Source organism: Urocampus carinirostris, chromosome 13, assembly GCF_059441175.1.
Source record: "Urocampus carinirostris isolate Australia breed hairy pipefish chromosome 13, RoL_Ucar_1.0, whole genome shotgun sequence".
Classification (NCBI taxonomy): Eukaryota; Metazoa; Chordata; class Actinopteri; order Syngnathiformes; family Syngnathidae; genus Urocampus; species Urocampus carinirostris.
In genome coordinates, this window is record NC_142361.1 from 13,880,445 (window position 1) to 13,907,682 (window position 27,238).

At 39.1% G+C, this 27,238-nt stretch overlaps 1 protein-coding gene across 1 annotated transcript in view; it reads left to right on the forward strand.

Moving 5' to 3' along the window:
- Positions 1-27,238, forward strand: part of ryr2b (ryanodine receptor 2b (cardiac)) — a 99,258-nt gene that overhangs the window by 57,212 nt on the left and 14,808 nt on the right. Inside the window, exons 65-95 of the mRNA XM_088351035.1 lie at positions 1,371-1,618; positions 2,147-2,225; positions 3,026-3,156; positions 4,735-5,034; positions 5,124-5,361; positions 6,212-6,299; positions 6,376-6,459; positions 6,513-6,680; positions 7,089-7,151; positions 7,580-7,708; positions 8,266-8,378; positions 8,729-8,825; positions 9,025-9,146; positions 9,240-9,291; positions 11,655-11,708; positions 11,812-11,911; positions 12,052-12,131; positions 12,210-12,286; positions 12,376-12,449; positions 12,582-12,659; positions 12,801-12,889; positions 12,972-13,100; positions 13,191-13,295; positions 14,290-14,371; positions 14,513-15,768; positions 15,854-15,912; positions 17,642-17,777; positions 17,857-17,943; positions 23,793-23,975; positions 24,095-24,225; positions 25,015-25,057. Coding sequence (XP_088207161.1) covers positions 1,371-1,618; positions 2,147-2,225; positions 3,026-3,156; positions 4,735-5,034; positions 5,124-5,361; positions 6,212-6,299; positions 6,376-6,459; positions 6,513-6,680; positions 7,089-7,151; positions 7,580-7,708; positions 8,266-8,378; positions 8,729-8,825; positions 9,025-9,146; positions 9,240-9,291; positions 11,655-11,708; positions 11,812-11,911; positions 12,052-12,131; positions 12,210-12,286; positions 12,376-12,449; positions 12,582-12,659; positions 12,801-12,889; positions 12,972-13,100; positions 13,191-13,295; positions 14,290-14,371; positions 14,513-15,768; positions 15,854-15,912; positions 17,642-17,777; positions 17,857-17,943; positions 23,793-23,975; positions 24,095-24,225; positions 25,015-25,057 — 4,675 coding nt within the window. The remainder of the gene's footprint in view (positions 1-1,370; positions 1,619-2,146; positions 2,226-3,025; positions 3,157-4,734; positions 5,035-5,123; positions 5,362-6,211; positions 6,300-6,375; positions 6,460-6,512; positions 6,681-7,088; positions 7,152-7,579; positions 7,709-8,265; positions 8,379-8,728; positions 8,826-9,024; positions 9,147-9,239; positions 9,292-11,654; positions 11,709-11,811; positions 11,912-12,051; positions 12,132-12,209; positions 12,287-12,375; positions 12,450-12,581; positions 12,660-12,800; positions 12,890-12,971; positions 13,101-13,190; positions 13,296-14,289; positions 14,372-14,512; positions 15,769-15,853; positions 15,913-17,641; positions 17,778-17,856; positions 17,944-23,792; positions 23,976-24,094; positions 24,226-25,014; positions 25,058-27,238) is intronic.

Consider the following 27,238-nt stretch of genomic DNA (forward strand, 5'->3'; position numbering starts at 1 on the left):
TTTGCAACCAGATTAGACATGGCGCTCCAGGGTAAACCTGTAAAATAAAGAATTAAAAGAGAAAAATAAGATCTAAAAATGTTTTGATTATAATTGGAGAACTATTTTGCAAGGTAGTGCTTGGAGAGGTACATGTGGTGGCCTCCATGACTTTACTGTCTTATGTGTTATGTACCTCTCCAACTGTTGCATTTAAGACAAAAAAATTGATTCACTCTGCAGGCACTTAGCCACATTTGTGGATTAACCAGCTCTCCTCATTGATCCCCCTACCATACATTGATGTAATTCATAAAAAGCTGCAGCATGACAGTAGAAGAAAAGCAGTGGTTTAATTTGTCAATATGCCAGTATTAGTTAAACTAAAGACATTTTCACTACTTACACAGCTTGTATTAAGACAACAAAAGCAGTGGTGGGCCGTCATGGCCAGCAAGGCCTTTCTCTGTTGGCCTGAAAAATATCTGATAGTCGGGTGTAGCTTATGTATGTACATAATGTTTTTTGTCCTTCAATAATGTACTGGGTGCAGCTTATAATAAGGTGCGCCTTATAGTCTGAATTTTACGGTAAATGATTCCAAATGTTCTGCCAGACTCCTTTTATTGCTGCCCCGTTTGTGCTGCTTCCAGATGTCTGCTTTATATATGAGCATTTAACTAATGACATTTCAGTCATTACTTGTTGCAAATGTCAAAAATCTACCTGAAGGCCTTCACAATTAGCACTGCAGGCCCTAAGGCATAACATAAATAACAAAAAAAACTTTGTTTAGCCAATCAGATTCCGACTAGGGGTCGGTAACGGAAGTATCACAACAAAAAGGTGAAGAAAAACATAGCATCCCTTTGTCCACTGCTTCTGGTGAACGGACATTTTCAGCCCTAAATTGAATAAAAACTTATGCCAGAAATACAGCAGCATTAGCTTTGTTGGCGATAGAAAATAACTTATTGATGGATTTGAAACTCATGGAAAACCTGTACAAGTACAGAATAATTGAAATCTCTTTAAGATAAGAAAGGGTCATGGATTTTGTGCACAAATAAAAAGGAGCTTTGGTGAGTAAAATGTGGATGGATTCTGAAATAATATTGCAATTTCATGAGGTTGTTATTGATGCTTTTTTATTGTGTCAGAGCTGCAGCTTCAGTAAATTATTTATCGGCATTAAAACGTTATTAAGGGTTGGATTGTGTCAGCCTACTGAAAGCTTATGTGTGAAATGCATAGTCTGCCACTGCTCAAAAGTCACAATGGTTTGTTCTCTTCAATTGTGCATTGGCAAATGTAATTTAATGACTTTGAAATGAATTTTCTTTGGGGCTGACAGAATCATATCATTGTTTTTGTTGTCTATTATGCAACAGGATTTTTATAAATTCTGCTCGAGATACCATCCAGAAGTCTTTGCATTCATTTTTCGAAGCTGCGGCTTCTGATCTTGAAACAACTGTGGATCATCTCTCCTTCACCTCCATCTCGTTGCCTCAAAGTCGCACTCAGCAAGCAAAAGGCGCCGTCAGGGTTGTGAGCTACACAACCTCGTTGCTCCTTCCTATGCTCACTTCCCTGTTCCAGCATCTTGGAAGCCAAAACTTTGGTGTTGACCTCCTAGGTAAGAGGAAAAAGCAATGCACTTTTTTCCCAAATGCAGAGGTTATGACCAACTGCAACAGATTGATTGCCGTTCACCGCTTTTGATGTCAATTATCCATTTTTTAAGTCATTTCAAAATAGTGAGTCTGTTTAGTAGGCTTAATTGAAAATTAGGCCTAATGTGAATCTCACAATCGGAATAATGCCACAAATAGAACTTGTGAAGCAGTGAAAATGCTGCGGATGAAATTGTGAGGGTCTGGGGGGGAAAAAGATTAAAACTGCTGATATTAGCTTCAAGTTTGCATACCTTTGAAGCAAGCTCACATTAAGCGGTTCAGTCATGGCCATGGAGCGAGCAGCCTGAGCCAATTGTCTCCTTCGCTAATATGACCTTCCACAGGGATCATCCATTTTCTGCATCAGTACTTGTCTCACTAGTCCATTTTCTCAGTAATTGTGCAGGCTTACCTTTCTTTAACTCAGTGTCCTTGGAGTGTGTCCTATGAGGTCCTAAGCGATTTATGCGTCACCTTGTCTTTTCCAGTGGGAAGTGTGCAGGCGTCCTGTTACACGATGGTTAACTGCCTCCACACGCTTGGCACCAGCAGTGTCTACATGGAGAGGTACTGCCTTGTGATGCAACACATCCTAAAATTAACAGTTGCTGGGAAATATTGTTATTATAATAGATACAAATTTTCTTTGGAGGCCATACTACCTAATTGGGTAAAAGCCAAGGTTTTAAATCTTAATTCATTTCAGAATCTTGGTGATACAATACTGTATTTCAGTGTTCCCCAAACCCTTCGGTACCACGGACCTGTTTAAAGTTTTCCAATATTCTCATGGTACGGCCCAATAATAACATCAACAATGTGGTACCATGACTAAACATAGTGTGATGATGAGATAAAACCCAATGCTTTGCCATATGTTCGATTAGAGGATAGGTTCTGATGTAGAGCATGGCAATCTGGGTTCTTTATTCTCACTGCATCCAATGTGTTGCAATTGTAATCAGCGATATATTTCTTTGATCAATCAATGCACACATTTGCTATTTATTTAATTTTAATGGACTTCTAACACAGTAGTTTATATTCCATGTGCCTTATATATGGAAACAAAACTCTTAGAATACCATTTTTGGTAGGTGTGCCTTATAATTCTGTGTCACAGTGCTCACACTGATGATATCTCGCAAAATCCGTAATTTCGTGTTACTTGGCAAGTCACATCATTTTTTCGATAAACCTCATTGCTGGTGAATATTTCTGAATCAGATTTTGGAAAAAGACTCCAATCAGTGTGGCAGAGGGGCTAGCAGATGCTTGGCACATCCCTATCTTAAAAGCCCTTAAATTCGCCCCTAAACCAGATTAAGAATAAACATGTAAATTTGTAACTGTTTATTTCTATCCAGGCTGAGGGCAGCAGCAGGTGCTTGTCTAGCAGCGCTGACTGCTACTTTTCCAGTATGTTTCCTCGAGCCAGCTATGAATTTCAACAACCCTCTATCCATCTACAACACCATGAGCACACCTGAAAGAGATGGTAATTCATTTAAAAATTCTGTATTCTCCATACTGTAAGGTCAACCTAAAAACCCCAAATTGGCCAGAGATTTGAGCATGCGTCTTATGATCTGGTGCGCCACACATGCAGACAAAATTGGAAATGTGATACCACGGGGATCACTTAATCCTAAGGGGCCGGTCACACAGACATTTGCGGCTGAATCACGGCCAGAAATTTCTGCCTTTGAGGCGGACGCTATTGGACGCATTGAGATCGCCATTCAGACGAGATACAGCTGTGCTCAACACGAGGTCGGAATTTCGCGCGCGGGTGGCAGCGCGAAATAGTTTTGTGCTGCTCAATTTTTCAGAGCGCGGGTACACAGCCTTTCACGAGCATATTGAGGCGGAACCACGGCCAGAAATTTCTGACCGTGAAGCAGATGCTGTTGGACGTTTTGAGACCGCCATATAGACGAGATAGAGCAGTGCTTTACTCGCGGTTGGAAATTTTCACGTGGTTGGCCGCGCTCAAAACTTTTGAGCTGTTCAAAAGTTTGAGCACGTGTTAAACCGCGTGCCGCACACGTGGTCAACACGAGGTAATGACGCGGAAATGACGCGGAACGACGTGCTCTGGCCGCGGCCAGGGCGTGGTTACACATGGGTAGGACGGGAAATTTCAGCGGGTAATCGTGGGTGGCGTAGGAGTTGGATTTGGGCACAACACCGGCTCGAGAGCTTTTATACCCGTGGTCCACATGAGAAAATGACGCAGAAATGACGCGATGAGGAAGCGGAACAGTCGCCGGCGTGTTTTGCGGGCATACCACCGATGAACAGCGGGTTGGCCAATTTTGCGCATTTTCCATCGCGGGCAACCACGGGCAAAAAAAAAACGCAAAATTTTAGCCGTGATTCAGCCGCAAATGTCTGTGTGACCGGCCCCTAACCATGAGGCTGCTCGGGATATAGATGGTTGTTCACAATATACAGTATAACGTTGAATGCAACAGGAATTGATCCCGGATCGCGGCAGGAAGAGCACAGAGATTTTATCCTCATGGCTATTGGGGTAAAGATCACATATTAATAGGCTTAGGTTATTATCACACTATTTTTAGTCACGGTACCAGATATGTTGAATTAGAAAGAATGTTGTTTCACTTTTTCTCAGCCCTAACTAAGGATTGTAAGTTATGAATGATTTAAAATCGTGCAGCCAACGGGTTTTTTTTTGTTTTTTTTAGGGTGGCCAAGTTATTTCCCATACTGCTGTTCTCTTTAATCCGTTCATGCCAACCTAATTACTTCCCAAGATGCCTTTCTCGTCATTCAGTTCAGATTTTGTACGCTTCGCAGAGACTTCGAGGCGGCTGGTTCAAAGTCTTTCAATATTTTTGCAGCCCGGCCCAATAATAACATCAACAATTTGGTACAGTAACTAAAAATAATTTGATGATGAGATAAGACCTAATGCCTTTCACGTGTTGTCTGTATGCTGTGATCTGGGTTCGATTCCTGATTAGTGATACGTTGTAACTGATCAATCAAATCAATTTTTTTGATCAACTGTGTGTCTTTCTAAATTGCTCCCTTTTTCCTACTCTACCAGAATTGGGATTGCCAGTTAATGTGGAAGAAATATGCCCCCATCTGCCTTTACTGGAGAGAGCCATCGAGGAAGTGGAGGAGCTGACAGAAGCCGGCGCGGCCGCTCATCAGGCAAAATATGCCCATGTTACGGACGTCACATTGCCGATGCTTTGTGCTTATGTGGCACGCTGGTGGCGACACAGCCTGGTCCTCACATCTGTGACTCCTCAGCATGCCAGTGACCTACTGGGGTGTATCCTTCGGATTATCCACAACCACGTGGGCTCCAGCCATGCTGACTGGATGAGGCAGCTGGCAGGTGGTTTATTTGCCTCTTTTGGATGTTAACAGAATTTTGATTTACTGGTGTTATCCTTGCAGTGCTGATTTTACTTTGTTATACCTTAGTCTATTCCCAGCCAATCATCTGCAAAGCATGTCCTGAGCTTCTGGAAAGCCATTTCTTTCCTCTTATGCATAAGCTGAGGAAGAGAGCAGAAATTTTGCTGCTCAAGGAGGAACAAATGAAAGCAGAAGGTTGCGGTGATTCAGAAGTTGAATTGCAGATACAGGAGAAGTTTACTATTTTGGTGCGAGACCTCTATGCTTTCTATCCCATCCTCATCCCCTTTGTAGACTCTAATCGGTAAGATTTGCTTCGAAGGAGACTTAATATAATTATATACTATCAAATCCCAAAATATATGATGGAGTGGAATACTTGTATTGTCACGATTCATAAGTAGAGTTTAAGGGCTTCTATTAAACCAAAATACTACTGTATTTATTCGTGTGTAACCCGCAAGTTTGTTTGTGTGTTATAGACGAGGTTTTACGGAATACATTACCATATTTGATCAGTCATATAATATCGCTGACCACTTTTGCACAACATTGAATTAAACATTGATTCAGTGGCAAGAAATTATTTTAATCATGGCCCATTTAGTGACGTGATACCGTGAGTAAAAATAGTTTGATGAGCCTTTTCTTGTGTTTTCTATAACCCTAGTAGTCAAGTTTTGTGCACTCAGCACCATGATCTGTGCTCAATTCCTATTTTGATCTATTTCAAAACAAAATTTGTGACTTATAATACTTAGTTTGGTCTAAGAAAAAGTGAAACAACATTTTATGTAGATTTTACATAAAACAAATTAAGAGCTCATCAGTTGTTTACCTTTTAAGTTCACAATTTCTACTCGTAAACATGTTCTGACATTTATAAAAAAAAAAAAGATTTCTTACTGCACATATGTTTTATGCAGCACTTTTAGTTGCATTTTGGTGTCTGAAAAGTGCAATACAGATAAATTGTTGTTTGTTTACACACATAAATGCGATAATATGTACTTTTCCTGCATGGCCAAATTTGAAGTCACACCAACTTTCCTCTGATCACTTGTATCTTCAAAAAATGAATGTATTATGTGATTTGAAAAGTATTTAAGTAATGTGGCTTGCTTCTCTGCCTATTATTATCCAATGTGTTTCAGTGTCCGTTGGCAGCAAGTGTCAAACCCTGATGCTGAGCAGCTGTTCTGCATGGTGGCAGAGGTCTTCATTTTCTGGGCCAAATCTCATGTGAGTTTGTCAAACAATGATATCTTTTGTCACAGCTGCGTTTTCTCGTATGTCAAAATGTGTTGTTGTCCCACAGAATTTTAAGTGGGAGGAACAGAACTACGTGGTGCAAAACCAAATCAACAATCTGGCCTTTTTGGTCAATAACAACACATCAAAAGTAAGCTGAGTGAGTTCCTAAATGTAGCAGTGCAGTACCTCCTATCATTCCAGATGCAGCTTGACTACGGGAGAAGGCGGATGAAGAGAAAAGGTGATCGTTATTCCGTACACACGTCCCTCATTGTGGCTTGCGTGAAAAGACTTCTCCCGGTGGGGCTGAGTGTTTGTTCTTCCAACAACGTGAGTGTCATCATGTCTGCCAAGAGCGCTTTCGCTCAGGTTAGTTGAAAATGTGGGCGTAATGTCATATTATCTCTGCATGGGCGATGATTACCACCATATTTTGTAGATTATTATATTCAAAAGAAAACAATCATATGACAAGTTCTTCTTACTGATGTGTCATATCAATTGACTAGATGAATAGTTTTAAAGCTATATTGGTAAGATCAGATTCAAATGGTCAAATGTGATCGATGGGCTTTACCAGTTTGCCTACACACTGACAGGAAAAATGGGACACATGAGACTAGAAATTTAGCATCCAAAACCATACAATACTTGCTCATCATTAGATGAGAGTGCGTCCTAATGAAAACAAAATATTTTAATAAATTGAGTTATGAAAAGTAAGTGTTACTAATTTTTATTCTTGTCTTAATTAGTATTTATATTTGATTTTTACAGAAGAAAACTGAAGATGAAATTCGTGACCATGTGCAGGCGCACCTTCTTCCTTCTCATTCACAGGTAAAAACTCATTTTGTTTGACTATACTGCCACCACTTTATTTGTTTCCTTGCATTTTTGTTTGTTTTTGTACCACAAATGGTCCCACTTGCCTTTGAGGGTTCTGTCTTTTAAATGTAGTGCTTGTTCGTTTTGTTGACGTCTTACATGCGAACCGAAGCGCCCGAGTAGTCCTGATTTTTAATTCAAGTAAACAAGAGTGCAGTTAATTAGACTTTAAAACGATCTTGTAGCCTGCAACATCCTTCCTTTCATCACGCAGTGACTTGATTGTGTCACACAATTTCAACCAAACACTATTGAGCATGCACTGTTAGTTTGCTGTAGTGTTAGTTTACTCCAGCGGCAAGTACTTTCAGCAACCGCAATTCCAGAGATTCACATTGAAATAAATTAATGTGTTTTTGTTGTTATCTACCAACAAGAAGTCATCAACAAGCTTGTACCGCGATGATTTTAATCCAGAATCTCAGACTACACTTTTTCCTACTGCTGGCTTGGAGGAAACTGTGGACAAGATCCTGGGCCTTGCCCGAGTCCTTCATTATCTTGAGCAGGTGACCACTCAAACAGCGAAAATCCATTTTGATTGAGTTATAATACTGAAGAAGGTATGGACCTACAGTGCCGTAAACATGTATTTGCCCCGTCCCTGAATTATGTATTTTTGCAGATTTATCCCTCACAAAGGTTTCAGTCACAGTTACATTGTGATATAACAAAGGGGGTCAATAACTTTTTCACATAGGGCCAGGTTTTTATATCATTTTTTTGTGCCCTATTAAATTGAATCAACATTTTGTAATTTCTTGGGTTGTCTCTATGTGATATTAAAAAAGGTTTGATGATCTGATCTGAAACCATTATGAGTGCTAAATATGCAAAAAACACAGAAGTCAGGAAGGGGGCAAACACGTTTTTACGGCACTATATGTCTTAAGATATTATTATTAAGCAATGCTAATTAATTTTACTGTGTTATGTATTTACACTGCAATATATTTTTTAAAGATGCCATGTGCTCAAATTCCATTTTGAACTCTGATATGACACTGAAAATAGTAATAATCATAAACAAGCCTTTTATCTTATCTCTCTTTGATTTTGTATTCAGGTGGAACATCCGCACAAGCATAAAAGAGCAACATGGCACAAAGTATTGTCCAAGCAGAGAAAACAAGCAGTAGTGGCCTGTCTGAGGATGGCTCCTCTTTACAACCTGCCCAGGTACAAGCACCTGCAAAATGTAGTCCTCCCTCCCGTCCTGCCTTTTGCATCCCTCCTGCTTATGTTGTTGTCATATTTTCATCCTGCTGCAATGTTACTCCAAGGTTTTTGTTCTTTTACTTGGGGAGACTTTCTTAGATATGTTGAACTTGAGATATTTTATCTTCTTTAGTCAGAAATTGCAAGGAAAATCCTTTGTTTGTCAACAGCTGCTAATAAACATTGTGCAATTTGAGCAAATGTTGGGTTAAAAGTTTATTTCCTTAATCTGCTACTTGCAAGCGCCCGAAACAAACAGGAACATCTGCTAATGAGTTTGCTGTCCTCTCAAACAACCCATCTTGTTTCAGGCACAGAGCCATCAACCTGTTCCTCCAAGGCTACAATAAATCCTGGATATTAGCTGAGGAACACAGTTTTGAGGAGAAGCTTGTGGAGGATTTAGCTGTAAGTGTCAGGTTTATGTTTTGTATTCGTCATATACAGCATCAAATGCTCTAGAATTAATACCAACAAAAGGACCCAAAATCAATTCTAAAAGGTGAAATATAACCTGATTCTCTATACATGAACCCCCTGACAGGCTTTTCCCCCAAAAAAGTACATGGAATGGCGAATTACAGTATCTCTTTCATTGTTTTCATAGAAACTCAGTCTGACAGAGCTGACAGTAGGAAGACAAAAGCGTGAGCGAGACTGCGCCAAACTGATCGATCCCCTCCTACAGCTCATCACACTCTTCAGTCGCAGTGCCTTGACAGAAAGAAGGTGTTGTCATGCAACAAGATTCTGCAAGATTTTTTTTCGTTGTCTTTAGAGTATGTATAAACTGATATGAGATCCTCTGCCTTCCTTTTTTAGTGACCTTGAAATTGACTGGCTTTATATGTCTTACGTGGACATAATGGCAAAGGTAATACAATAAACACAAACAAAAAAATTTTTCCACAGCAAATAATTTGCACAATTTTCTTATTTTACTCCAAAACTAAAAAACATATATTAGTTTGTTTTATTTGCTATACTATTTAACATCGTTTTTTTAATTATTATTTTCTATATTTTGCAATTGTTTTGTGAGTAAAATGATAAAAATTATCCTAAAATTTGCAGGCAGTTGGAACATTTATCTATCTACCAGTATATATCTATATACTGAAGCCATATTCCCCTAGTGGGAGGTGGCTAGAGTCAAGAACACACTCACGTTCACCAAACATTCATTCTCCTTCGCTCTTCCTGACCTGACACCGGATATTAAGCAAGGGGGTAAGGGAGCGAAGTTGCTCTGCCATGCAACCCTTCAACTTGGTTCGACAGCATACACTGGTTTTACCCCCTCCACATCATATGCGTCAATATCAGCCATTCTTAACTATCCTTCCACATTTACACCTATCCCTAGTACACACCCTTGCATTCATTAAATTTACTGTCTTCACATCCAGAGCACGTTTTACCCCATTCATCCAATCATATTTGGGCCTTCCTCTCATTCTATTCCCCACCACTTCTGCTTTACATACTCTTTTAGTCAGGCCTTCATCCATTCTTTTCATATGTCCCAACCATCTCAGAACATTTTAATCAACCCTTTCAGCAAGCTCTCTCAGCACACCAGTTATTCTCTTCACTTCCTCATTCCTTAACCTATCCAGTCTTGTCACTCAACGCATACTACGCAAACATCTCATTTCAAAGACATTTAATCTATTACGCCATTTACTCTTAAAACCCCACGTCTCTGAGCCATATATCACTGTTGGTACCACCACACCTTCATACAATCGTCATTTTACATCCATTCCTTGATCTGTACATTTGAACAATCCATTCAGCACACCCATTGCCTTGCTCTCTTCACCCACCCTATTCACATCCTCCTCAAAACCAACACCTGCTGCCACACACAAACCCAAATACTGAAAACCATCTAGCTACTGCAACTTTACACCATTTAACAAAATCTCTAATACACCTACCTCACCACCTTTTGAACACCTCATTACCTTTCTCTTGTCTGCGTTCACCCCATGTTTCCTTCTCTTACACACTATCAAACTCCACTACCAATGCACTCAGTTATGCTGCAGTCAGCCACCAAAGCAATGTCATCTGCAAAAAACAGCTGACTTGCATGCAACCCACCCTCACACACTATACCTGCTCTCCCTGTTCTTACACGCTCCTCACAAGGCTCCTCTCATCAGTGAAATTTAATAGCTCGATAAAATACGCAGACCATTTTCCATGCACCTTTTTCCCTTCTACTAACAGCCTGCCATTCTGATCTTTCAAACTCTCCTCCCGACCTTACCCTTCCTTTTTCTCAAAACTCTTCACTTCCTCCCCATCTGCCATTTGCTGCCTTTTTTTCATTGCTTATCACTCGCTTTACACAATTTATTTTCATTCTATACGTCTCATAAACTTCCTGATCATCACTCTGCAACCATTTCTAAAATTTCTCTACTCCACTACTGCTGCTCTCACTTTGTCATTCCACCACTCACTACCTTTTCTTACACCTTCACCAACCTTGCATATTCTACATACCTCAACTGCTCTGCGCTTCGAGTATGTCTTCAGACATTCACACCCTTCCTCTTCTCCCTCTACAGATCTCTCTCTCACCACCTCAAAACGCTCTCTCACTCTACCCTCAAATTCATCCTGCTTCTCTCGCTTCTTCAACTCACTAATCTTCATTTCTATCTTCGCATGCACTTTCTTTCCATAACCATGCCACTTACCATACACGCTCAATTTTGACAGTGGTCAATACATTCACAACCAATAATCTTCCACTCACATTTCTACTGATCAATACGTAATCCATCAATGTTCTCAACCATTTGTCCATCTGCCACGCTAATCCATGAGTAATTATTGACATTTTACTTCCCAAACATTTAGCTGATTTTCTGTATTATTTTTCAGTTCTTAGTGAAATATATTTCTTGAAATATATTATTTAATGGAAAACACCATTATCCTTAATATGAGATTTTTGGTCACCTGTCATATCAAATAATTGTGCCTACTCTTTCTTTTTTAAAATTTGAATAAAGAAATAAATTAAATTTATATTGTAAAATGTGATGAGAAAACTTAAAATAGGCAACCTTTTCTACCAACAGTAGAAGAAGATTTATTATTATTTTTATGTAACACTTATTATTTTTTAGGTATTGCACAGGTCTTCACGTAAACTGGCTGTCTGTGTGTGGGTTTAAATAAACTGAATGCAGTCTTATTTAGCTTTTTGCTCCACAGAGTTGCCATAAGGAAGAGGACAGCGAGGAGCATGAGGTGTTGCAAAGTTTTGAAGTGAGTCAATTTCTGACATGCATGCATTTACAGTAAACAAAGGTACCTTGACAGCTTACGTTTCCTCAGGAAAGATACTAAAAGCGTGTTGTTGGTGTTTCAGGAGAAAGAGATGGACAAGCAGAAGTTACTGTTCCAGCAGGCCAGGTTGCATCTTCGTGGAGTGTCTGAGATGATCTTGCAAAGCATTAGTGCTAGCAAAGGTACTGAGGAATTCACAAATATCTTATATAAGTGATCCGCACGGACACCTTTCTTCGACTTTGCGTTACGCTCTATTGTAGCTTTGATGTGTTTTTGGAGTGAGTACTACACTTTAAGAGTGTTAAAATTTTAAATCCAGGAAGCATCAACTCCATGATTGCCCCAACACTGAAGCTGGGTATTGCTGTTCTCAATGGAGGAAACGCCACTGTTCAGCAGGTGCTTTGTTCTACTCAATTATCCTCAGAATTTCCTTTTTATTAACAGTTGTACTGATTTTTGTATTGTTTTAAAAAGACAATGTTAAAATATTTAAAAGCAAAACAAGATGTTGGCTTCTTCCAAAGCATGGCTGGACTCATGCAGTCATGTAGGTGGGTCATTGTATTACAGGCACATTTTTCACCTTACTAGTTTGGATTCCAAAATGTTTTTTTATGATAATGAGTTTGCTTTTCCCCAGAGTATTGGATCTGAATGCATTTGAGAGACAGAACAAAGCTGAAGGATTAGGCATGGCCATGGATGAGCGCTCAGGTAGCACATTTATATGGAAAGCTGTCGCCCTTACAATACAACATTCCTTTAATCGTACTCCGAACGTTAACTCACTGGATTGCATTTTACCTTTAGATATTTTGACCTTTCGTCTTTTTTTTCCCCCATTAGAAAAGGTAATGCCTGATGAAGAGCTCACCTGCGACCTGTTCCGTTTTCTACAGTTGCTTTGTGAAGGACACAACTCAGGTTATTTCATCTCTTAGCTCCTTTCTGACATTTTAATTAACTGTGCGGACTAAGAATTGCTGTCTGAGTGTTGTGCTTCTAGGACATGCTACAATAAAAGAGTATCTGTCCTTAACTCTCACTTCTTATTTAATGCATTAGATTTCCAGAATTACTTGCGAACCCAGACAGGGAACAATACTACCGTCAACATGATAATTTCCACTGTGGATTATCTCCTAAGAATACAAGTAAGCATAAATAAATAACAAACTGAACTCAAGGCATAGCATTTAGAAAATAATTTTATATTTATTTGTGATACTTCCCAAGGAGTCCATTAGTGATTTCTACTGGTACTATTCTGGAAAAAATGCCATTGATGCACAAGGTCAACGCAATTTCTCCAAAGCCCTCAAAGTGGCAAAGCAGGTCTTCAATACACTCACTGAATACATACAGGTTGCTCAGTTTTCATTTATTCGCTGATTTGCACCATCTATGTACTCTTTTATAATGCATTATCTCCCGCTGGTTTGTTTTTACCTACAGGGGCCGTGTAATGGAAACCAGCAGAGTCTCGCACATAGTCGCCTTTGGGATGCCGTAGTTGGATTCCTCCATGTTTTTGCTCATATGCAGATGAAGCTCTCCCAGGTGATGCCAACTTTTTTTCGTTACTTTAACTATTAACTTGTAACACGTTTACTGACGTGTCAATTTTAAATGTTTTAAATATACTTTAATCAATTGAAATGGAGGACCATAATTGACAAAATAAAAAAATACTAAAAGTGAAAATGAAAATGTGTTGAAAAAACTTAATTCAATATAAAAAATACAAAATAATACATACAAAACGTCACAGAACTACTTGTCGAAGTGCATACATCAATCAGTGTGTGTGAATTACTCACCTTTGTATTACAACAAGCAAAGACTAAGACTGATGACTGACAACAACTTGGTACACAAAGATAAGTGAAAAAAAAAATTCTTGGGGTTAAAACCGAAAAAGGGTGGTGAATTAAAAAAGTGCGCTTCATTAATGTCGCCATGACTTTATAAACACAAACAACACAAAATACCGTGAATTTCAGACTATAAGCCGCCACTTTTTTCCCATGCTATCAACCCTGCGGTTTATGCAAAAATGCAGCTAATTTATGCATTTTTTTCTAAGGGGCGCTCGAGCAGTATAGGTTAGAGTGAAACAGGTGCAATATATGTTTTGAGGGAGGTGCATTTCATCATCCTTTTTTGTGTTTTATATATAGAATAGAATAGAATTTACTTTTATTGTCATTCTTTGTAACCATGCACACAGAACGAAATGTCGATACACCTGACCCGTACAGATAAACTGTAACGAGCCGATGCAGCAGCAGCCAAACAGGGCGCCGCCATTTTAGACCCAACTCCTGTGTCGGGAGTCATTAGGTGACCAAACCCCCCAATTCCAACCCTTAATGCCGAGCGCCAAGCAGGGAGGCAATGAGTACCAATGTTGTAAGTCTTAGGTATGACTCATATTTCATATTATTTCTATTGTTTCTACTGTCAATTATGTTTTTATATTCATATTTCATCATATATTTTGAACAGTTTTAATGATGTAGTTACCATTTATGAATTTTGATTTTATGTGCAGGATTCAAGGCAAATAGAGCTCCTGAAAGAGCTTATGGACTTACAAAAAGATATGGTTGTGTTGTTGCTGTCAATGCTAGAAGGTTTGTTGAACTATTTAATAAGGTGTAGGGGAAAGGGGCTCACTATTTCCACTGGTGTCACTTAGGTGTGTAAGATTGTCATAAATGTGCGATGTGTAAAATGCCTAATCACGACTAGTTGCTCTGTTGTCACATCTGCAGGTAACATTGTAAATGGAACCATTGGCAAACAGATGGTGGATATGTTGGTGGAATCGTCAAGCAACGTTGAGATGATGCTCAAGTTTTTTGACATGTTCCTTAAACTCAAAGACTTCACAACTTCAGAAGTCTTTGGTGAATTTGACCCCGATGGCAAAGGTAACATCGCTAGGAAGGACTTCCAGAAAGCCATGGAGCTCTCCAAGCAGTTTTCACCGGACGAGACTCATTTCCTCTTCTCCTGCGTGGACAAGGATGATAGCGAAATCCTGGATTATGTGGATTTTGTGGATCGTTTCCACGAGCCGGCCAAAGACATCGGCTTCTGCATAGCAGTGCTGCTCACCAATTTGTCGGAACATATGCCCAACGACTTGAGGCTGAGGGCCTTCTTGCTGCTCGCAGAGTGTGTGTTATCGTACTTCCAGCCTTATTTAGGGCGCATAGAGATCCTCGGCGGCAGCAAGCGCATGGAGCGTGTCTACTTCGAAATCAGCCAATCCAGCCGTTCCCAGTGGGAAAAGCCCCAAGTGAAAGAGTCCAAGAGGCAGTTTGTCTTTGACGTGGTCAACCAAGGTGGTGAGAAAGAAAAAATGGAGATGTTTGTCAACTTCTGTGAAGACACCATCTTTGAGATGCAGTTAGCAGCGCAGATATCTGGTAGTGACGGTGTAGAAAGACACGAGTCAGACGAAGAGGAGGAAAATCAAGACCAAGGCCCAAACAAAAAGAGATTTTTTTTCAAGTGCTTGTTCTCACTGATGTCTCTTGTTTCAGTCAAAAAACTACGCACTTTAGCAAAAATGAGCTTGAAAGATGTCATTTCATCATCCCTCACACTCCTCCGATTCATTATAATGACTTTGCTCTGGTGCCTTTGTGTTGTCATGAGCAGCACTGGGCATGTGCTGCATGCAGCTTTCATTAACGGTGGTCTTGTGGAGGCGGCTAAGAAGATGACCATATCTGACCTGCTTGGTGGTATTCTGGAACCAACGCTGGATGAGGTCACGGAGGTAGCGAGCGTCACCGGCCAGGAACCTCGGTGGTCTAGCGCTTACACCCCTTGGCAAGAGAGCCGGCAGGCGCCAGTCATGTCCTCCTGCAGGGACACGGACGTGCTGTCTGACATATTTGGCCTCAAAGTGAAAAGAGAGGGCGGACAATACAGACTAGCAACAAAAGAGATGACAAGCAGTCACATGAATCTGTTCATCCCTGCTAATGTTTCTGTTACAGACAAACATCATGGACTGGTATTAGTTTCTTTAATTTGTCCTATAATTTAGTGAGTCACTGCACCATGAATTCAGATTTTTGTTTTGTTTCTGTCATCAGCAGAAAGCTCACATGTTTGAGGAGGAAACAGTGAATGATGACATGAGGCCTGAATCAGAAAAGTTAGTGAGTTCTTTCTGAATACACACTTCTTCTCGTAAAGGTTTTTAAATGAGACATACAGCTTTTTGAAAACACAGTCAACGTGGTGGTTTTTTTCACATCACCCGTCTCTAATACTTCCAGCACAATCTTGCACTCGAATTACTGTTCTTTTCCTACGACATAAAATTACTCGGTGCATACTTTTGTGCTAACAGCTGTTGGGGCCGTGAGTTTATCTTCCTCAGCTGCAGCTTATGATACAATGAGTATTTATCAAGTTAAAGGTGGGATGCATCATTTGAGCTGCTCTTAAAAAGTTGAAGTTATATCTTTTCTCTATTAATTATGGATTAGAAATGACCAATTGAGTTCAAATATCCTTGATAAAAAAGTCCCACTGCGTTTATCTGCTTTTAGCAAAACTGTTCCAGGACGCACAACACATTAGGAAGTTGGAAAAGGGGAGGGGGAGTAGATTTCATGCTCATCCCGATTGAGGTACAGACCAAATACCAACCCAAACTCCTTTGTACTTGCACTCGCACAATTGTCACAAGCACGAAACGGAGACAGGACACAATAGCGTTCGTTTGGACTCAATTTTATTGAGAAAGAGAGAAGTGTTGCTTCCATGATCCGATGATCGTCGGACACGGGTAGCTGGTGGCAGGAACGCGGAAGTGGCACTTCCGTGTCTAGCGAGGATAGTCGCAGGCAGCAGGAAAACTGGTCGATAGTCGATGGCTGGGACGGAATAGCAGGGCAGAAATGGGTCCAGAAACAGGTCGGCAACAGGTATCAGGCAGGACAAAACAGGGCAGGAGATTGTCGGAAGGTACAGAGAAATGAAATGAAATGAAATGATCTGCATTTCTATAGCGCTTTTCAAGTCAATGACTTCCCAAAGCGCTTTGCAATGTGCTCCACATTTCCCAATAGCGGCCTTGCAGCCATGTAAGGCGCTCACCTGCTTATTGGGGGTATTAGGGGTTCAGTGTCTTACCCAAGGACACTTCGACATGTAACACGGACGGGCCGGGATTCGAACTGGGATCCCTTGAGTTTGCCTAGCTGAAAACGTAGGTTCGCAGGACCGTCTGACACTGGTAACAAGGAGCCAGGGGGTTTAAAAAGTGGCAGGGAGCCAATCAGTGACCAGGGCTGTTGGCACCAACGGGGCAGCCGCAGGTGCCCCGAATCGGTAATCATGACAACAAGTAGCTCAACCAAAGCTTAAAATGGCATCAGTGAGTACAAAATTTCCAAATTCTGGACAGCACCTTTAAGCTCATTTAAAATATTTTATTTTAACAAAGTATTTATAATTTCAACATCTGAAACATAACTGCGGCTTTTCTTCGAATAGGTCAAAGATGTGGTCCTGGGACACACTACGATTCCAGTGCAGGATAGGAGTTAATTTTTTTGCCTCTTAGATGCGTGTCTTTATTTTTTATGAAGGCATCCTACTGTTGGTAAAAAAAAAAGTCTCTACCAAAAAAAAAACTATTTAAAAATATTACATTTTAAAAAAGGCTTTGCTAACACGCCCATGGTTAAAATGTATTCATTTAATGCCTGTAGTTGATGTGATTGGGCTTAAAATGACAAAATAAAAAATATATGTGTCCTCTAAAAGTTCTCTATTACTGTCAAGGCAAGTGCGACAATCTGCCACGAAACCAGCTGTCACCTTGTTAAAGTAATGGTCTTTGACCTCCCTTCTGTTGATTTGTCTCGCTGCAGATGTGAGGCATGCGAGGAGACAGTGTCAAAGGAGGACGAGCGGAGGGCGAGGAGACTCTGTAATAAATCAGAGGAAGCAGGAAGCCAGTATTCCGATTTCTGCGAGATGATAAGCGCTCATCACAAGAGCCTTCTGGTCCGATTGAAAAATAAGAAAATGTCCAAACATCGTGACTTTATTAAGCAAACTTTGACGTTGTTGCATTTTTCCCCAGAATTATTTTGCCAGGATGTTTTATAACATGCGCTTGCTGTCCCTCTTTGTCACATTTGCCATCAACTTCATCCTTCTTTTCTATAAGGTGAGTGTGAATGAAGTTCATAAAATTGTGTTCGACTTCTTTAGATATGCACATATTTTAATAAATGTAAGACCTGACTGATTAGACTATTAGCATTAGCTCAGGCAGTAGAGCGCTTTTGGGATCAAGGGGTCGCAGGTTCGATTCCCGGTTCCTCTGCTATATGTCCATGTGTCGTTGGGCAAGACACTGAATCCCTAATGCCACCGATAGAAGGTAGTTGCCTTGCATGGCTGACGCTGTCGGTTAGTTAGTGTGTAAAAAGGAAAAATGTGGCGCAAATTGTCAAGCGCTTCGGGAGGTTTTCATTGACTTGAAAAGCGCTATATAAATGCAGACTATGTATTTACATGTATGTGCAAACATATGTATACGTACATGCATACTGTACATACTGGTCTAATCATTCAGGTCTTATGTTTATTAAAATGGTTTATATATATATATATATATATATATATATATATATATATATATATATATATATATATATATATACAGGACTGTCTCAGAAAATTAGAATATTGTGATAAAGTTCTTTATTTTCTGTAATGCAATTAAAAAAACAAAAATTTCATACATTCTGGATTCATTACACATCAACTGAACTATTTCAAGCCTTTTATTATTTGAATATTGCTGATTTTGGCTTACAGCTGAAAAAAACTCAAAAATCCTATCTCAAAATATTAGAATACTTCCTCAGACCAAGTAAAAAAAATAATTTTATAACAGCAAAACTAAATCAAACATTTGAAAATGTCCATTGATGCACTCAGTACTTGGTTGGGAATCCTTTTGCACGGATTACTGCATCAATCCCGCGTGGCATGGAGGCAATCAGCCATCTTCTTAACTATACCCCACAAATTCTCGATGGGGTTCAGGTCAGGGGAATTAGCAGGCCAATCAAGGACAGTGATGCCATGGTCAGTGCACCAGCTACTGGTGGTTTTGGCACTGTGGGCAGGTGCCAGATCATGCTGGAAAATGAAATACTCATCTCCATAGAGCTTTTCAGCAGATGGAAGCATGTAGTGCTCTAAAATCTCTTGGTACACAGTTGCATTTACTCTGGACTTGAGGAAACACAGTGGACCAACACCAGCAGCTGACATGGCTCCCCAAACCATTGCTGACTGTGGGAACTTCACACTGGATTTCAAGCAACTTGGCATTTGCTCCTCTCCAGCCTTTCTCCAGACTCTGGCGCCTTGACTTCCAAATGAAATGCAAAACTTGCTTTCGTCTGAAAAGAGGACTTTGGACCACTCTGCAACTGTCCAGTGCTTCTTCTCCATAGCCCAAGTCAGACGCTTCTTCCGTTGTCTTGAGTTCAGAAGTGGCTTGACCATGGGAATACGGCTATTGTAGCCCATTTCCCGGACACGTCTGTGAACTGTGGCTTTTGATACCTGGACTCCAGCTTCAGCCCACTGTCTTTGAAGCTTCCTCAAATTCTGGAAGCGGCTCTTCTTCACAATTTTGTTAAGGCTGCGGTCATCTCTCTTGGTTGTGCAGCGTTCCCGGCCACATTTTTCCCTTCCAACAGACTTTTTGTGGATATGCTTTGAAACTGCACTCTGTGAACAGCCTGCTCTTTGAGAAATTTCTTTTTGTGTCTTACCCTCCTGATGGAGGGTATCAATGATGGTCCTCTGGACAGCAGTCAGATCAGCAGTGATTTAGTTTACTGAACCAAGCTGAGTGTTTTTAAGGCTCAGGAAACCCTCGCAAGGTGTTTCGAGTTAATTAGATGATTCAGGTGATTAGTTGAATAGCCTACTTGTATACTTTTTCATGATATTCTAATATTTTGAGATAGGATTTTTGAGTTTTCTTAAGCTGTAAGCCAAATTCAGCAATATTCAAATAATAAAAGGCTTGAAATAGTTCAGTTGATGTGTAATGAATCCAGAATGTATGACATTTTTGTTTTTTTAATTGCATTACAGAAAATAAAGAACTTTATCACAATATTCTAATTTTCTGAGACAGTCCAGTATATATATATATAAATATATATATATATATATATATATATATATATAAATATATATATACAGTGGGATCGCGGTTAAAACCACCCCCAATAAGTGAAAATCCGCGAAGTAGGGGTGCACCTTAAATTTTTTTATTTATTTATTTATTTTTTAAATTATTATTATTTTTTTAGACCCGGTTAATGGGGACCAAAACCACCCGCGAAAAGTGAAAATCTGTGAAGTAGCGACGCCCCTTTAAAAATGCTTAATTTTTATTTTTATTTTTATTTTTTAAATTATTTTATTCTATTATTATTAGTTTTTAGACCTGCGAAGCTCTGAACCCGCGAACGTGGAACCACGAAGTAGCGACGCCCCTTCAAAAATGCTTGAATTTTTTTTTGTATTATTATTATTATATTTTAAATTATTATTTTATTCTATTATTATTATTTTTTAGACCTGCAAAGCTCTGAACCCGCGAACGTTGAACCACTAGGTAGCAACGCCCCTTCAAAAATGCTAAAAAAAAATAAAATATAGAAAAATAAAAAAAAATTGTATTTTATTATTATTATTTTTTTAGGCCCGCGAAGCTCTGAATCCGCGAACGTCGAAGCGTGAAGTAGCGAGGTCCCACTTTATATATATATATATATATATATATATATATATATATATAAAATATAGCAAAAAGTATGGAATCACCAGTCTTGGATAATTACTCAGCATGAAAGAATGATACTGCTTTTCAAAATTGACATTCAGAAACACTAGAAGAGATAAATAAAAAAACTTTGGTTGTTAGTAAATGCTACTTTTATGGACCAAGCACAGGGAAGAAAATATGGAATCACTCAATTCTAAGGAAAAAAATATGGAATCATGAAAAACAGACAAAGAAGAACCAATAAAAACATATCACTAATATTTCATGCCAACTTTCTTTGATTGCAGTTGCTACATCCTCTTTGCAGGTCGGAACTTTGTTGTGGACATTTTTTTTCATTTCCACCACAGGTTTTTAGTTGGTTTGAGATCTGGGCTATTTGCAGGCCATGACTTTGACTGGATGCTTCTTTCTCCAAGGAATGCTTTCACAGTTTTTGCTCTTTGTCATGATGCATTGTCATCTTAAAAAATGAGTTTATTATTCCCAAACATTTTTTCAATTGAAGGAATAAGAAAGCTCTCCAAATTGTCAATGTAAACTGGTGCTTTTATTGCAGATTTGACCACATCCATCTCCCTAGTGCATTTGCCAGACATGCAGCCCCATATCATTCAGAACTGAGGGAATTTGGAGGTTTTCTTTAGGAAGTCCCCTTTGTAAATCTCAATGTAATGGCATCAGCTCCTTGTCAAATGCAGATTCATGACTCATCACTGAAGATAGCCTTCTTCCAGTCATCCACAGTCTATGATTGCCTCTCCTTAGCCCATTTCAGTCTTGTTTTTTTGTGTTTAAGCATCAACAATGGTTTCCTTTTAGCTTTCCTCTTTGAAAATACAATTTCCTTTATGTGATTATGCACAGTTCTGTCACATACATTGACTCCAACTTCCTCCCAGTTTCTCTTCATTTGTCTTGTTGTGCATGATCTGTTTTCAAGACATATGGCCTTTAGTTATTTATCTTGACACCTACATGTCGTGAGTTTAACAACCTTTGCATGATGTTTGTAAATGGTCAAGATATTCGATACTGCTTACTGTTAACAGCCCACATCTTTGGCAACCATACAAGTAGAGTTTCTTTCTTAAAGAAATTTGACAATCCGGTCTCAAGAGACATTTCTCCTGTGGGAGCCATGATTCTTGCCAATCCACTTAGTCCAGGTGTGACAACTGCACTGTTTTTAACTGCTGACTAACGAGCAGACTTAATCTAAGACAGGTGCCCAATTAAGGAAAGGTAATCGACTAGGAGTCCCCTTATTTTCCACTCATCATGCACTGATTCCAAGTTTTCCTAAAGCCATATACAGTGTTCATTTTACCTCTGAAAAGTGATGGGTCCCGGGGAATTGCATGCTCAAAAATCTATGGGTCCCAACAGAGATCTATGGGTCCCCAAAATTTTGTGTTATCGAGGTTGAAATTGTAAATCGGTGACAAATATATAATAAAAATTTATATATTCATTCAGTTTTAATCATCAAATTATTAATTCATTTTTTGCATCAAATTATTGTTGGTAATATACCGATCAAAAGGATAAACACAAACCTGTCTTTTTTTTCCATTTTCTCCTTTTATACTTCCTTTTTTCTTAACTTCTTTATACAACATAATCCGTAATATCAATCATCAAAGCAAGCGAGCCGTTTGATAGCCGGCTCTATTTAATGAGTTGAGCCAAAAAAGCCGGTTCTCTAAAAAAAAGACGGACCTAACCTTCACTCGACGACAACCACCACAACATTGACGTAATCTCGAAGCAACGAGATCTCGTTTGCCGAGTACGGTGTGCAGACGAAAACTCGAACCGCGACACCAAAACAACGATGGCGGATATGCCTGACAAAAAGTTTGGAGTGCAGTAAATCTTTGTTTAAAAAAATGTAATCGGGTAATAATGACAATTTTGTGGCAAAAAACTTGCGTCCCGGGGACGCATGTTGATTTGAGACTATGCGTCCCCAGCAAAAATGATGCGTCTAGGACGCAGGGACGCGGGCAAACGAGAACACTGCATATACATTTCCATCATTCCACATTTTTGAAAAAGCCCCAGAGAGCCACGTTTGGCTCCAGGGCTGCTTGTTGCTGACCCCAGAACCAAACTCACATATTAATCTTAAGTCATATCAATAATAGACTTCTTTTGTGCATAACTCCCACTGAATTTTTCAGAGTTTTTTTTTTCCAAACAATAGGTATAATTTTTGTGGCACCTGCTATTTAAATGCTATACAACCAACACACTTATGTGGGTTTACAACAAAATGATTCATGTTTTTCGTTGTTTTGAACACAACGCACCACTTCTTTTAGGTTGTCATTAAGAAACGCAATCTTTGCTGGGTACGAATGTAATGTTCACTATTTTACGGGCGCTGTTCTCAAGGGATTGACCTAGTTTCTATAGGTCGTTTTGGGTCAAAAGTGAAAAATCAATTTTTTTAGGTTGTTATAAATAATAGTCAAATTGTGGCAGTTTAAAACAAAATGACCCCGTTTGTTTTTTGCTATTTATTTATTTATTTATTTTTTGGGGGGTACTGCGGCGGGTTGTTTTACTGGAAAGCCCATTTTAGTTTTTTACAAAAAGACTTATATGATAGTTTATACAAAAAATAGTAGTTTGAAAAAATTACCCCCGGAAAGGCATATTAAGCCTATTATTGGATCAGTCCACTCTTGAATGAAATTGTGTGATTCTCAATGGTGATATAGAAGACAAAAAGCTAAACACTATCCTGTTAAATTATTTGCTTTAGCTTTATATACCGTATTTATTTGTGTATAATATACTTTTGTTTTGCTTTTAAAATATCTCAAACGTTGGGTTCACGTTATACACAAAGTTATATTACCATATTCGTGCAATACTTGATCTGTCAAAAATATCACCAACCAAAATTGCAAAAAAATAATCAAATCCAGGCCGCGGTGGTGAGAGTGCCAAATCCTAATTGCTAGACCAACTGGATATAAATTTTTAAGACTTTAGAACATGATCTTCACGATTTACCTTTTTTTATCCAAAATATTGTAAAAGTGTGATATTAACTTGCTACTTCAAATAAAACTCCCTGATTCAAAAATAGAAAATAAAACCTCTCATGCACTTTATGATTCCAATTGCTTATTAAGAACCCTCCATTCAAATTGATTCTGTCCTTGCCAACTTTTTACCAGGTGGTTTCTTTTTCAACATCACCCGAAAAGAAAGCAAACACTTCTCTTGACTTGGAAGATGAGGCCAGAGTCTATTATGTTCTGGAAGAAAGCAGTGGTTACATGGAGCCGTCACTTTACTTCCTGGCGGTGGTGCATACGCTCGTCTCCTTCTGTTGCATTATAGGTTACTACTGCCTTAAGGTGCGCACTAATGCTCAAACCACTTCATCGTATGGTCCCATGAGAGGTTTTCGTTCCTTTTTTGTTTTTTTACAATCATACACCATGGGCTGTGTCGTTTCAAAGATTATGCTCGGCAGGTACCGCTAGTGATCTTTAAACGGGAGAAGGAAGTGGCCCGAAGACTTGAGTTTGATGGTTTGTATGTGACGCAGCAGCCCCTGGACGAGGACATTAAAGGCCAGTGGGATCGCTTGGCAATTAACACTTTGTAAGTATAATCGGTTTTGTTTGGCATATATTCCAAAATGCTTTTAGAGTTAATGACTATGAAATAACACCAGCACAAGATAGATCTGTGAAAAGTAATCTGAAAAGAGTAAAACACAATGTGCCTCAACTTTACCTTTAGATCAAGGATGTCAAACTCAATTTAGCTCAGGTGCCACATGTTAGGAGAAACACTGTCGGGGGCCAGGCTAAAAAATAATGGCATAAAAAGTTTGGATTTGCTGGGGATCTTTTGTTGGCTTACAAGTAAATTACCATTATGATTCAGAGGTGTAAGACTCAATTATAAAACGATTATTGAGGGTCTTTGTTTCCTCAATATTTTTTTCCTTTGACAAAAATAGCAAACAAACACCAATTTAAGTGCAAATGGTCTAAAACTTTACATCACTGGGATATAAAAAGCATAGTTTAGTAGCAAATGTTGCTGTCAAAAGGTCCACGGATCATTACCGGACATTACCGTAATCTTATTGCCTTAAAGAGCGCCTCCGTATCTTATTATATAAGTAAAATAACAACAGGATGGATGTTTACTAAAATGTTGTATGGTTGATAAAGTGTAGTCAGTAAGTACAACAACAGTTCCTTTGAGAGTGGCGCCTGGCTTTGGTGACATCCACTGGACATATTTAAAATTACAGGTCATTGAAGTAATGAGGCTTGATCCGGCCCGCAGGCCATATGTTTGACACCCCTGCTTGAGAACGTAAACGAGGTCATAAAATAAAACAACAGAGTAACATCCGTGCATTATTTGTTGTTTCAGATCGTTTCCGAGTAATTACTGGGATAAGTTTGTCAAGAGAAAGGTGAAGTATGTTTTTATTTTGTAAACACAAGCAAGCATGGTGTTTTATGCACATTTCAATTTACCTAGTGTTCTTATCAACTAAACACAATGCTATTAAAATCCTATTGTCCTTGAAAACAGCAACCCACAAGGGGTAATACCATTATGACTCACTCTCATCATCAGTCATTTTTTTTCTATCAAGAGACCTTGTGTCAGCTTCAAACATTTACCCAGCGAGTACCCCGATGTCCCTGTTTAAACGGAGCACTCAAAGAGGTAGTAGCTTGCACGGCTCTTTGCTGTGTTAGCTATTTTGTAGTGTCAGCTTTCACCCGGTCAACTTTAGAGACAAAGTAAACGACCTGCAGTATTGTGATGACACTAGAACAGCGTTCTCGTTTGCCCGTGTCCCTGCGTCCTACACGCATCATTTTTGCTGGGGACGCATAGTCTCAAATCAACGTGCGTCCCCGGGACGCAACTTTTTTGACACAAAATTGTCATTATTACCCGATTCCTTTTTTATAAACAAAGATTTACCACACTCCAAACTTTTCGTCAGGCAGATCCGGCAGGTGCTGTTCTGGTCTCGCGGTTCGAGTTTTCGTCTGCACGTGGATCTCGAGTTGTGTAGTGAAAAGTCCGTCTCTTTTTAGAGAACCGGCTTTTTCAGCTTAACTCATTAAGGAGAGCCGTCTCTCAAACGGCTCACTTGCTTTGATGTATTATATTACGTATTATGATGTTGTATAAAGAAGTTGAGAAAAAAAGGAAGTATAAAAGGAGAAAATTTAAAAAAGACAGGTTTGTGGTTATCCCTTTAATCGGTATATTACCAACAATAATAAAATTATTTGATGATTAAAACTGAATGAATATATAGATTTTTATTGTATATTTGTCACCAATTTACAATTTCAACCTCGATAACACTAAATTTTGGGGACCCATAGATCTCTTGGGACCCATAGATTTTGAAGCATGCGAGTCCCTGGGACCCATCACTTTTCAGAGGTAAAATGAACACTGCTAGAATCCTGCCAGGGAAGCTTGCAAGTGTATTTGCATTGTAGACCGAAAATCGGGCAAATAAAATCGAAAATGCGTGATTACTATTCAATGCTGAAGCATATAGTAATTATTTATGAATGATACATTTCATTTCAGTTGTGAAACGCCTACTTCCTTTATATTTATGTTGTTCAAAGTTTTTTTTTAAATGTTGTAGTGTTTTAAAAGCAAACCTTGCTCTTTCCATAGTTTTAATGTCACGTGTCCTATTCAAGGTTCTTACAGGTGCTTAGAATCCCTCAAAATGTCTGCATTTTAATGGTGTGTTTTCATGGGTTGAAAAGTGCTCTAAAGTTGGGTGCAGTGCTTGTTAATACTTGGAATTTTTCTCAACAAGTCTGCTTAAAAATGACGCTGACACTGCTCTCTCGTTTCTTCGCTTTGCCATTTCATTTCTTCTTCCCCCATGATTAGCGGCAGCTGGCATTAATTTGTATGACATTGTTCTATGAAGCGTCATCGCCCCCTACGGGTCAAGCCCAAGAGCACAGATGAATGCCACACCTAAAACAGGGCACTATAAAATTATGCCCGTTTATTTTTGTCATGCAAAAAATAAAATTCATATTTCCCTGAAGTAAAACAAAATATAAAACATTGGCTTAGAAAGTCCTTAAAAAGTGTTTAATTTTGGCCATTAAAAAGGTGTGTGAACCTTCTATAGTTTCAGTGTTAACCCGGTAAACTTCAGAGACGAAGTACATGATGACACTGGAAACCTGCCAGGGAAGCGTGCGCGTGTATTTTTGAATATAACGTATTATAAAGACTAAAATTTGCACCTTAAAATCCCAAGATTGCCAGAAATTTGAAAGTCCGCTTTATAATCCAGTGTGCTTTAAGAACAAAAATAGGGTAAATAAAATCATAAATGCATAAATACAACCATATGCTTTAACATCTCTCATAATGAGATGAGATGCTTTAACATATGGTAACCATCTATCTATCTATCTATCTATCTATCTATCTATCTATCTATCTATCTACCCACCTAACCACCTGACCACCTGACCACCTAACCAAACACCCACCCACCCTGGTCATATCCCTCGAGAGGGGTGACCGACAACAAGACAGACGCATACAAAAACAAAGAAAATTTTAAAAAGGGGAAAGTAGCAAA